At 32.8% G+C, this 12,758-nt stretch overlaps 1 protein-coding gene and 1 long non-coding RNA gene across 4 annotated transcripts; one reads left to right on the top strand and one right to left on the bottom strand.

The window, feature by feature from the left end:
- Positions 1-30: 30 nt before the first annotated feature.
- On the bottom strand, positions 31-1,219 carry LOC112327315 (uncharacterized). The gene is made up of 2 exons (XR_002981522.2): positions 817-1,219; positions 31-257 (listed from the first exon to the last, which is right to left on the bottom strand). It is a non-coding gene; the product is annotated as an uncharacterized LOC112327315 (long non-coding RNA).
- A 559-nt stretch (positions 1,220-1,778) lies between these two features.
- On the top strand, positions 1,779-6,306 carry LOC18097956 (UPF0481 protein At3g47200). 3 transcript variants are annotated; one of them, XM_024599972.2, is made up of 2 exons: positions 1,779-2,139; positions 3,811-6,306. In XM_024599972.2, the coding sequence occupies exon 2, from the start codon at positions 4,479-4,481 to the stop codon at positions 6,093-6,095; it is 1,617 nt and encodes a 538-aa protein (XP_024455740.1). In that variant the 5' UTR covers positions 1,779-2,139; positions 3,811-4,478; the 3' UTR covers positions 6,096-6,306. The 3 variants fall into 3 exon arrangements, with proteins under 3 accessions (XP_024455740.1, XP_024455744.1, XP_024455743.1); XM_024599976.2 differs by having other exon boundaries at positions 1,843-2,139; positions 4,463-6,306; XM_024599975.2 differs by lacking the exon at positions 1,779-2,139 and having other exon boundaries at positions 3,258-4,279; positions 4,463-6,306.
- Positions 6,307-12,758: the final 6,452 nt, after the last annotated feature.

The raw sequence follows: 12,758 nt of genomic DNA, 5'->3' as shown, positions 1-12,758 counted from the left end.
TTATTATTATTATTTTATGAAAATAAGATCAAAGCTCGAAACTTGGAACATTCTTGGAGGACGGTTCCTGTAATTTAACCTTCAGAAAGATAGCAAGCTACAAACGATACAGGACTAAATAATACACAACAGAATACAAGACTAGTTTTTTCACTTTCTGCAACATCGTCAAGATATTCAAAAGTAAATATGGCTCCTAGTACTACTTCTCCAACAATGAAGCTGCTTTTCTTGTTGTCTTGAAGATCTGTGAGCAACTGAAAAAGTATGTTTTATTCAATTTTAATAATCAAAACTCAAATTTATTGATATTAAAAATCAAAACTCAAATCCAGCTAGGCGTGATCGTGTAGACTTGGATTGCCTTGCGCTGTGGTTCAGCTGTTCCCGGGCCTAAAAGTCAAGGCCAGAAGTTCACATTGGGCTACGATTGGATCCACAAGGATTCCTTATTCGGGCTTTAACAGAATGCACACACACATACTGATAAATAATCAATTCTAAGAAATTTTTTATTATCTTATAGAAAAACACTAGTCAGAATGTCACGCCGATAAATATTTTTTAAAGCTCACAAATGGACGTGAGCTGCAGGTTTGCACGGGTTTTATTTGCATCTTTGATTTGTTGAAACCATCATTTGTGTTAGCAGGATAATTTCATTGTTGTAAAGCTTATAAAGATGGTTATTGTAAGTGTTGTTTGTAAGATTATCTCAAGAACATGAGTATTCACTATTTTTATGCTTGAATGAATCAAAGATGTTAATTATGCTTATATACAACTGCTCAACATAACCATCAATCCAGATTTTACCTCTCTAAAGATGTGACTTCTGATTCAAGTTGAGCAACTCTTTCCTTTGATTCATCTAAAGGCATTGATGACCCCAATTTGCGCTCACTATCTTGTAGGCGTTGCCTTAGTTCCTTATCCTGCAACTCAGTTTTTCAAACAAACATCAAAAAGTTGATATCAGTCAACCTTTGAAAACATACATTTTACAAATTATACAAAGCGAGTTCATCTTGACAGAAAGGCTCAATATAATTCATTTGCAAGCCTGCAACATAAAGCAGAGAGATTTAGTTACAAATGAAGTTATTCTCCGTATTTGTATGGCATTAAATAGGCCGCATCAGCATATTTGAGCATAGCTTCAGCAGCACTGTCACGATCGATCTTTCCCCAACCACCACTTGTTTGCCACATCCCATTCACAACCCTACACGTATCTAATGAATCCTTTCCATTCTTCACCACCACAATTCTCCTGTTATCCTCCTCAGTCAACACACATTGCAATGGTTTCAAACTCAGTTTTCTCACCCTTCTACTTGCCAGTACCATGCCCTTAAAGGTGAAGTTGCTAGATGGTACAAAAACCCATCTTCAAATGCAAAAAAGGCCTCAATAGAGAGAGAGAGAGAAAAAAAAGAATAAAAAACGGCAAGTGTTTTTGCTTCTTTTAAAACCCCAAAGCCATGTCTCTTGACTCTCTTCCCTTCTACTACTTTTCTTTTATCTTATCTGCTTCCTTGCCTCACCTCCCACCATTGATTCTATAGAAAGGCCTTCGCAGTTATGGAAGGGGGGAGAGGGCATTTTGGTCAAAGCATATAACTACATAGTTACAGATAGAAGGAAAAAAAGAGGCAAATGAGTAAATACTTAAATCCATAGGGACACCAAAGCAAAAAAAGTAAACTAAGAAATCCTACGTGACAAGCACATAAGCCCCAGGACTTTCCTGTCCAATAAGAAAACACCACATAAACAATAAAAAACCCCCAAAACAGAAGGGTAAGGGATTTTTATTTTAATTTACAGTGCTCGGCCAGCGCTGTCAGTTAGGCCCCAGCCGCCGCTAGTCTTCTACATACCATTAAGGACTCTGCATACGTCAAGCGAATCGTTCCCCTTCTTCACCGTGATTCGCTGAGTCCCGGTGGCGGTGTCAGTGGTTTTCGTCGTCGTCCGCGCGCAGCACCGCAATGATTTGAAACTGAGTCATCTTGAATCGGGACGAGCGGGAGTTGTTATAGTGAATTTGGGGAAGGCGTGGTGTGCGGACGTTGCCATGATCACTGATGGAGGAGCAAAGAAAGGGGCGCTTGGATACGGCGATAATGAGGATAGGTAAGGATTTTGGCGCTCAATTGCCACATTTTCTTAAATGACTATTATACCTCAATTTCTAGTAACGAGTATTTATTTTATTTTATTTTTGTAGAGACTAGAAAATATAAGTATAAAGAAATTGATATTAGGTGAAAGTTATTTGTGTCATTTAATAATCTTTAACCCTTTAAACACACTGTTAAGATATTTAATTATTTGAGTGTTAATAAACTTATTCTGTTTTGGCAATCCACTTAGATTTTTTAAAAAATAGATTAGAGTTAATTTGTTATAATTTGATTTGAATTTTTTTAAAATTATATTATTTTTAATTGATTTAGATTAATTTAAATTAACTTAATTAATCAATGATTTAACTGCAACGAGTTTAATAATTTTAAATTTAACCATACAACTCTACCTTTCAAAACCCTCTTAAACAAACTGATTATACTCGAACTAATACATTTTAAACAAAAGTAATTATTATGAATGAGTGCATTTTGGAGATTTTTTTTTAGCAATCGTTCTAAGAATTCGTCTTCATAATATTTTTTTTAAAATTAATAAAAAAATAAAAGATTTTTTTTTATATTATATCTCCTCACAAAATATTATTCATCATAATAGTATTTATTTCTTTCTTTCTTTGTTTTTTTTTTCTAATCTATATATATATTTTTTATCAATCTCAATTCCATCCTTCAAAATTAGATTTAGTGAGGACTGAACTTCATAATCTTTTTTAATTTATTTTTTATAAAGTTATCACAATCTCATGACTCAGACTACAGGTTTAACGAGCTAACTCGATTGATTTCGAGTTTTTTTTTTCAATTTTATTCTTCAATATTTAATTGATTGAAAATTAAACTTTGTGATTTATTTTGGTTTGTTTTCTATGAGGTTATTCTCATCTCATGACCAGAGTTACGAGTTTCGCAGGTTAACCCTAATTAACTCAAGTTATTTTTTTTGTATTCTTTTTATTTATTTTTTCAATTTCATCGTTCAACACTGAGTTGATTAAGAATTGAACTTTATAATTTATTTTAATTTGCTTTCTATTAAGTTATCCTAATCTCATGACCTGGATCACAAGTTTAACATGTTAACCCGAGTTGACTCGTGTTATTTTTTTAATTGATTTCTTTTTAATTTTATCCTTTAACATTGAATTTATTGGAAATTGAGTTTCATTATTTATTTTGATTTGCTTTCTATGGAGTTATCATGGTCTTATGATTCAATATATAGATTGTTAGGTTAACTCGGTTTGACCTGAATCAATCCGATATGCTATCGTCTCAATGTTTATAAAAATAATTTCATCTTAAATATATATTTTGAGTCAAATATATTTTCACTAATCATCTAGGTTGTCTTTAAATCTATCAAGCCGACTGATTTATATTGAATCAATCTCCACACGGTTAAAATTTTTTTTTTACTAGAAAAAACATTAGTGATATGTAGATATTTTTTTACATTAATTTTATTTTAATTCGCAGCATAGCATGAGCCTGATTAGTTTGAACTATATATATGATATCAAGTAAACTCACTTAGCACTCTAACTAAGTTTATATGAGAGGAAAAAGTTGAAATATATATCCATTATGCTGTATTTAAAAAGATAATTTAAATTGAATGTTTTTTTTTTCATGCTTGCTAATGATATATTTGTAGCTATGATTCCACGAATTGAGATATGAGAACGAAGCTACCAGTGAAGTGAAACTTCAAATTACTGTGATATGGAACCATATTTGATGGAAGCCAAATTTTTTTAAATATATCGAGCAACTTTTTTGGGCATTTTCCTGTTTGAAAATGTATATGTGAACTGTTAGCAGGCTGATTTGTTACCAGATCATGAATGCAGTTCTTACATGTGAACAAGATTCATTAAAGAGTTTCAATTCTTGACAAAGATTAATATATATTTTTTTAATCAAAACAATTAGCAAGACTTTCTTCAAAACAAATTTTCCTTGTTGAAATTAAATGATGCCACAACCGTGTCTTGTGTCAAGTGTCAAGTTAACGAGGAAAGTGTAACGAAAAGTGAAAAAGTGTATTCAAGACTTGACATGAAGCTTCCCCACCTCTTCCCCTTGTTGTTATCTGCTCGAAGTCAAGCGTTCTAGGATTACAGGTAAATTTCCTACTTTCCTTGTACTTGCTAGGAAGCACCTAAAAGTAACTATGGAAATGGAAATTCTTTGGTCATTCCTTTTAGGGGAATGCATTTTAGAAAATCTGAAGGTATATTTAAGCTTCTTGCATTCACTATGAAAGCATTTCGAAGCTACTTGCATTCACTAACTTTACTTCTTAGAGAACCATAAGGTTATATGGAGTCAAGAGCAACGAGAATTGATGATTTTGATATGAGAACAAATGCGAGTACCCTGAGAAGAAAGGGGAAATCGTTGCTAAATGGGGAAAGTTCAAGCCAGATGAGAGGAGAGGAGGGAGTTCCCGAAGGCCAAGCAAGTCCAACGTGGTCAAGCCTAAGTGGAGATGAGGACCGAGTTTCTGTGCCGACCGAAATCCTACGCTACGAGGAGGATTTTCCTGAAGGCCAATCAAGACCATCATATGCGAACCTAAATAGAGAGGAGTACCAAGTTCCTTCTCCAACTGAAAGCCTATTGCATGAGGAATTTCAGCATGATTATCCGCTTTTTTCAGATCAACATTCTTTGAAACTTATTCAGCGCCGTCTTGAGGAAGGGCGTGGAATAGAAAGACAAGGAGGCCGGAGTTCATCCATATGCATCTTTCCATTTCCTCGTAGCTTTGACAAAATAAATCCTAACGCTTACCAACCTGAGCTCGTGTCATTAGGCCCTTACCACAGGGGCAAAGATCATGTACTGGAGTTTGAAGACCACAAGTGGTTCTTCCTTGGTAAGCTTCTTTCTCGATCAAGAACTGATTTAAGCAACTATCTTGGTGCATTAAAATTAAACGAAAGGTCCATAAGAGACTGCTACTCAGAGACTATCTCTATGTCAAGTCATGACTTTGTTGAAATGATGTTGCTTGACAGTTGCTTTGTTCTTGAACTTCTCCGAAATCTCAACCATAGTGAAGATATGATTGATGAGGGTGACCCCATCTTCACAAGGCCTTGGTTGATCCCGATTCTAATCAGGGATCTCCTTAAGTTTGAGAACCAACTTCCATATTTCCTTCTCCACTTAATATTGAACTTGTCTGGCGGTAATGGAGATATAAAACTAGAACCAGATCCTCTACCGATACTTGCATTAAAAGCCATTGATCTAGTCTTTCCAAGACGTGCAGAAATCCTGAACAAGTTCGGATCCTGGCATGGTAAGCATTTACTTGACCTATTCCACTTGAGCCTCCTTCCCACAGATCAGGTCATCATTTGCATTGATTTAGAGGAATATCATCCATCAGACCAGTCAATTCAAGGTGTCACGCAGCTTAGGCCATCAGGAATCAAGTTTCGTCCGAGAAAGTGCGATAGCTTCCTGGATATAAACTTCCGAAATTGTGTACTTGAAATTCCATCCGTCACCATTAATGACTTCACAAGCACCGTCCTCGTAAACTGTGTTGCCCTAGAACACTGCGAGGAAAAGAGATCCAAATACTTCACCGATTATGTCTCTTTCATGAATTGTCTCATTAACCAACCGAGAGATGTTACTTTTCTTTGTTCAGAAGGGATCATCACAAGATTCTCCCAAGATGACCAATACGTCGCCGATCTCTTCAACACTCTAGGGAAAAATGTTGCTTTCAATATTCGAGAGTGTTATCTCTCCAAGATATTCAGAGAAGTAGAGTCATATTACAGCAGCAACTGGGCAACAATGAGGCGAACTTATTTTAGCAGTCCTTGGTCATTCATCTCAGTTCTATCCGCCTCCATCCTCCTAGTTCTTACAATGGTACAAAGCATTATGTCTGTTCTAAGTTACAAGTGCCATTAGTGTAAGATAATAATGTTGTCCAATCTTGTTTAGCAGCTTGATGTATGGAAACACCAGGTCACGGTTCGACCTAATCCAACCCCCTTCCCCTTTAATATATGGAAAAACCATAACATATGGAAACACAATCTTTTAGATTAATGGACAACTTTCTACAACGAAATGAGTATATTATGTATATGTAGGAAATAAAGAAGAGAATTCTTCCTAATACAGCATGCATCCACTAATATACAGCTAAGTACAAGCAACAACTGATAGAAATATGGTAAGATATTTGTTTTAACATTTATATGGAATATACTTATAATTAAAACAAATTGCGGGTGAATAATAAATTAATCTCATTAAACCCTTGACTTGCATTCACGTAATAGAAACTATTTACCTAATTATATGTGATTGGTAAAATGATTATTGTCGGGTTTCTCGAAAGACATGAACAGTGAAAACGATAAATTTAAAATTTTTCAGGTGTCCTAAGGATCCCATTAAACATATCTAGAGTTATTTAGGGTTTATACAAATATTACCTGAAGACCAAATGTTTTTTTGGGCTTTGAATAATTGCTTCAGGGCTAAGTTGTCGCAAACTACAAGTTGTCCTAGTGTTCGCCCTTTAACGGTAATTCACATGAATTATTAGTGAGAAATCTTCTAAATCTTTTTAAGAGAGAGAGATTACTATACCTTAGAGTGCTAACATTCTCTTAGGAAATAAGAGGCATAACATTCTAGTTATAGAAAAATCTAAAAACCCTATAAATAACAATATATCAATTTGCCTCTTAAAGAATATTACATATATTATTTTAGAATAATTTTAGAAATTTTTTCGATTAAATTCCTACTTGATTTTTTCTAGGTCTAGAATTGTAATCCCTTATATTAATTACATTCTAATCCTTAATTTCTAGAACTTATTTACATTGAAGTCATACTTGATTAATTATCCCACTTTAATTTCCGACCAATGGTTGCTATGTGTGTGACCCATTAGGTTCCCTAATAAATTGATCCAAATATAAATCATAATCCTAAATAAAATAAGATTAAATAAATTAAACAATTTGGTTTATTATCAATTTAACAATTGATTAATTTATATTTAAAAATTAAGTACGATATCTAGCAATCTGTTACGATCCCCCAAATATTAGAAAAACCATAAGTGGTTTGACTTAATATTTCAATGACTAGTTTTTCAATGTAATTTTTATTTATTCATCAAGAATGTTTTGATTTAGACTTTATATCATGAAGTATGTCTACTTTGTCAAATCAATAAATATGTTTTACCTGAAAAAAATAGTGTTACGTGTAACTATCCAATTGGTTAAATGTCACATTCACTAACAATTATTTGGTGAAATGAAAGGTAAATTCAATATGACATATACAAATGATGTCAATGAGAGTATTATTTGTTAAATATGAGTGTTGTACCTTTTCATCACAGGGACATGATGTTGCGGCGACCTTTCTTAGATGGGATTCTGGAAGGTTTTTTGGTTGGTTAGGAAGTCGCCACATACTATTACGGCTACTAGAATCCCTAACTGTTTTTTAGATATTTTAGGCAAGGGACTGGTTGCGTAAAAAAAAATATATTAACACCCTTAGTACGCCTTACCTAAGATAAGCTGCATTAGTTTTTATTGTTTGCTATGGTTTGATAATGTCTATTTCTACTAGCTTACTATAATGAGCTTGCTATGATGAACAAACTCTAGTTTTCTAGGTCAAGAACTCGGTCTAGGAAGGTGAAATATTCTCAATTATCGTCGAGGCTTCTTTCGGGGTAAAACTAGAATTTTTGCTACCATGTCATTTCAAGTGATTTTAGATGAAATTCCTTGCAGATTTTATCCTTATATTAAAAGTGAATGAGTTATATTATTCATAATAATATTTTGGATATTAATCTCATATATTTTTTAGTGTTTTCATTCTTTTTTATGCTTTGATTTTCCTTCTAAATCTAGAGCTTATATTCATTTTGTTGAGGGATATTGAAATTTCATATTCTTTGGTTCATAAAGCTTATTTAGAAGTGCATCTAAACCAAGATGATGTTGTAGGAATCTAGGAAGATATATTGTAAACATCTTAGTTGCACAAGTAATGAGTAATAAAGCTTTAAGGACAAATGATTCATCCTTAACAAGAACAAAAGTCTTATTACTTTAAAATACTTCAAAAAATAAGTACTATTCTTTAATTTAATTTAAACATATATATTTTTATTATTAGTATGCATGGTGGAATTTTGAATTAGTATCAATTATACGTTTAGATATGTACTTAGCATGCATGCTAGTATTATATTTGTGTTGATAACATATTTGTCATGAGTTATTATTTTACATGCTAATAGATTTAAACTTGCATTAACTCTAGGTTTTTTTTTCAAAACTTTTATGTTTACCCTATTTTATTATGATAAATTAAGCATCATTGTTCACTAATCTATAATACTTTGTTTTTGCACACCATCCTGGATATTTGCATCATCAAATGCAGCCATCAAGTCCAAGTCACGACACCCATCTACATAGCATACTATATAGATTGCAAGCCGGGATGATGGAACTCCACCTTGAGCAGCGCCTTGGCCCATGCTATACAGGCTTCCTCCTTCAACCGTGAAGCCAGCTACTGTGGAGGCTGCATGAGTGCCATGGCCTAGATAGGCATTTCTAAGTTAGTCCATTAGGCAATTTCATAATTCTTTTTTATTTTTTAAGAAATAAAAAGGAAAAGGAGAAGTAGGTCACCAGGGAGATTTGACGAGGACAGAAAACATTTTGGAATTGAAAAATTTTAAAAAAATTGAGGATGGTCGACCTTGAATGGTGGATTATTTAATAATTCTTGATAATATAGGGACTAATTGATTAGTTTTGATAAGCTTATGATACTAAGTTATAATTATAGGAATAATGGAGGATTTGGAAGTAGCATCGGATAACCATTAACGGTGATTAAAGCCCAGCACGAAAGAAACGTAGGCTGGTCCTGGGCCTGGGCCTACGTCGTTGATTGATCCAGGACATTATACTATGGGCCGGGCATGATAAGAATGGTAAGAATAAAGCCTATTTCGTTATAATTGGGCTTGAAACCCATCACTTCTGTTTCCCAAGATGGGACAGGTTATATTACACGGTAATTTTCTATTAATCCTGTTTATAATTTTTTACTAATACTCCCACCCCACAGTCCAGTCCTATCTCTTAACTACAACTCGAATAAAAAATAATCTCATGCTTAGGAAAGTTTTCTTGAGCACTTCAATTCGAAAAGAGAAAAAAAAAATAAATACAATAATGGATTAAAAATTAAGGATAGGAGAATAATTAGAGTGAGGAGCATGTTTCTTAATCTTTCTGGTTTTAAGTGTTAATTACCTTCCACTATCTCAAAAAATAATAATAAAAAATCCCAATTCAAGTGGGAAAGTTACAAACACAGATTAAACATGGTTAGGCTAGTATTAGCCACGTTTTGTTGCCTTTAATTTGCCTAATTAATCACCATATATTTATCCCAAACGTCGTCGGCCGGACGTGCATATTACAGCCTAGCATGAGAAAACAACACAAAGTTTTCCACAGCAGGCAGGCATGCACCGTTTTTAGGAATTAAGTCCAAATTTTCTCCTCTTTCTTCCCGACAAAAGACGTGTGAGCTAGGCTGGATCTAAAGTTAAACGAGACTGAAAACACGAGTTCAAGAAAATACAACTCTAGATATATTTTTTGCACTCAGTTTTGTAAGGGGAAAGCCATCCTGAGTCACAGCGATACATTATACAGAGACATCAAATCTCGTATATGTTGAAAACACACATATAAGGTTTTTTTTTCTTTTTTTCTTTGAATGGTGTAGAAGAACATGTTCTACATGAATACATAATGTAAGAATGTAGTTGACAGAGCCATGATGTTCTAATTAGGTCTTGGTTTTCCTTTCAATCAGTTGTTAGAATCTGTCACTTCATCAGATTTTTCGAAGCTAGAAGTTGCCAGGCCACTGTAGATATACCACGTTTCACACGATAGCTATCATATGGCAGGCAGACGGCACGGAGAGCAGTGGAATAAATTGCAGGTCATAGAAAATAGAAATCAAAGAAGCCGGTTTTCCTCCTGTTGCAATCACACTTTTTGAAAAGCGATATATATATATATATATATATATATATATATATATATATAGTAATAAATTAAAGTAAAAGTACCGGCTTCTTTAATTTACGGCTGCAGCAATTAATCACAAGGGCTGCTGTCAAGATTCTATATATCTTATAAAACGGCTAGTGTGAAACCCTTGGAAAGAGCTTTGCTTTACGGCTTATTTATTTATTTGTTTGTTTGTTTATTTGTTTACGTTTGAAGTGTAAAAGGCCAATTTTATTTTGTATCAGCTGTGGTTTGACATTCTTGCATTAAAATAAATATAATGTGGTAATTATAGTTGAACTAATAACTTGAATTTAGTGGTTGTTTTGACTGCCATCTATTAATTAGTTATATTATAATTTATATTATTTTTTAACACACTCGTTTAAATTAAAAAAATTTAGGTTTGAAACTTGCACAAATCTATACTACCTTACGATTAATTTTTTTATCAAATAAATAAAAAAAATGAAATTCAAACTCGTGACCGTTTGCTTATCAAAGTTCTGCTATCATATTAAAAAAACTAATTCAATCTAAAAAATTAAGTTATTAGGTGAAGTTTTAAGATATGATTTATGTTATTTTCTAACACATCCCTTGAAATGAAAGTTTTTTTAATTTTATTTAAAAAATTTAAGTTATTAGGTTGTATTGATTTTTTAATATTTTTTTTAAAATAAAAACATTTAAAGAGAAAACACAAGCAAAAGTGAAGATGAGCGAAGCAATTTCATTAAATTGTGTTTGGTATTCTCCCGTCTTATGCTTGATTTCCACGTTTTACATATGGATGGAGCCGTGATATATATTTTCCAATTGATCCACCAGCTGTGTGCTAGAAATCATCTTTAACATGTTTAAAAATGAAAGAATCTGATCTTTTTGTTGTCTCAGGTTCGAGCCCTATGATTGTTTATATGATGACCGCCGGAGACTTACATGGTCGTTAACTTCAGAGCCCGTGGGATTAGTCGAGGTGTGCGTAAACTGGCCCGAACACCCACGTTAAATTAAAAATAAAATAAAATGAAAGAATCTAAGAACTTACATAAATGGTTAGCCTAGGCACGCTTATCTTCCTTGTCGACCCTCGTGAGAGAAGTGGTCAAGATGTTAGGTTCAACTATTCCCAGGTTGATCTTGGATCTACACATATGCTTGCTGCTAGGACTCAGTACAAGAATTGACAAGCTAATTAAACTGAAAAAACTAAAAAAGTAATAATTAATAAAATCGAAATCATAAAAAAATTAATTAAAATATTTTTAAAAAATTCGATTTGGTTCGGTTTCAGTTTCATAACCGAACCGAAACTAGTCAGTTGGGTTTAAGTTTTTAATTTAAAATAATCAAACCGAATTAAAACCGGTCAGTTGGAGTCAATTTTGGTTTAGTTTCGGGTTTTTTTTTTACAGAATTTCAGTTTGGTTGTTTTTATAGGTAAAAACTGAACCAAACCGAAAATAATAATTCATAATTGTTGCTTTTTTATGGATAACTTTTTTTTTTTTTTTAATGAATGAATTTGGGATGATGAATTCCAATATTGACATTCTGATTTACATCCCTTGGCTTGTTTGGACATTAATTTGGGTAGCATTTCTTTTCCTTTCCAAATAAAAAACAGAGCTAGCTACTTTGAATCACCAAACACCCCTGGCAGCCAAGGGGTGGCCGGCCGGCCGGCCCGTCACCGCTCCCCCAAAGATGAAAAATATTCTTAAACTACTTTTATATGTATTTCATAAAATTATTTTGATTTTTTTTTACAGTCCTTCTATACGAGTATTGTTGGCGCATCCATGGAAAATAAAAAATTCCATTGCTCCACCACGGTCACAACCTATCCCTCCCAACATGGAACCTCCATTTTCTTGTTCCCAATGGCTCGATCATAGAATTTTTTTTTTCTTTTTTTATAACGAAGAGCATATAGGTAATTTAGGCAATAACTTATGACCTCCACTTAATAAAAATATTCTAAAAATAAATAAGATATATTTATTAATTATACTTTATAAAATAAAAATTGTCCATCACTTAACAAAAAAAAGCTTCAAAAATAAATAAAATATATTGTTAATGACGTGTTATGAAATGAAAAATCGCCCTCACTTAACAAAAAATTCCAAATACAAAATGAAAATTATTCAAGGCTTCACTTGTCAAATATACATAAAAATAATTAATAATAAGACTCCATTTATAATTTTGTTTAATTATACTTGATAATTTTTTTTATAAATTAATTAAAACTCGTTAGCAAATATTTTAACATAGTTGAGAAAAGTGATAAACGCTGATTTGAAAATCAATTAACTTCAAAAATAAAAAATTAAAATTTAAATTAATTTCTTGTTGAAGCAATAACCAAAGCGGTGGGCCCAAATTGAAAAACAATGGCACCAGTTGGCATCAAATTTAGAATAAATGGCTATGATTTTTTTAGGTTCTTGAAGAGTCACTCGTCTTGTTT

This window comes from Populus trichocarpa, chromosome 4, assembly GCF_000002775.5.
Source record: "Populus trichocarpa isolate Nisqually-1 chromosome 4, P.trichocarpa_v4.1, whole genome shotgun sequence".
NCBI lineage: Eukaryota > Viridiplantae > Streptophyta > Magnoliopsida > Malpighiales > Salicaceae > Populus > Populus trichocarpa.
This window is presented reverse-complemented; position numbering and strand designations above follow the sequence as displayed.

What these genes read in the sequence shown, in the direction of transcription:
- LOC18097956 (XM_024599972.2), top strand. Translation starts at nt 4,479, where the DNA reads ATGGAGTCAAGAGCAACGAGAATTGATGATTTTGATATGAGAACAAAT.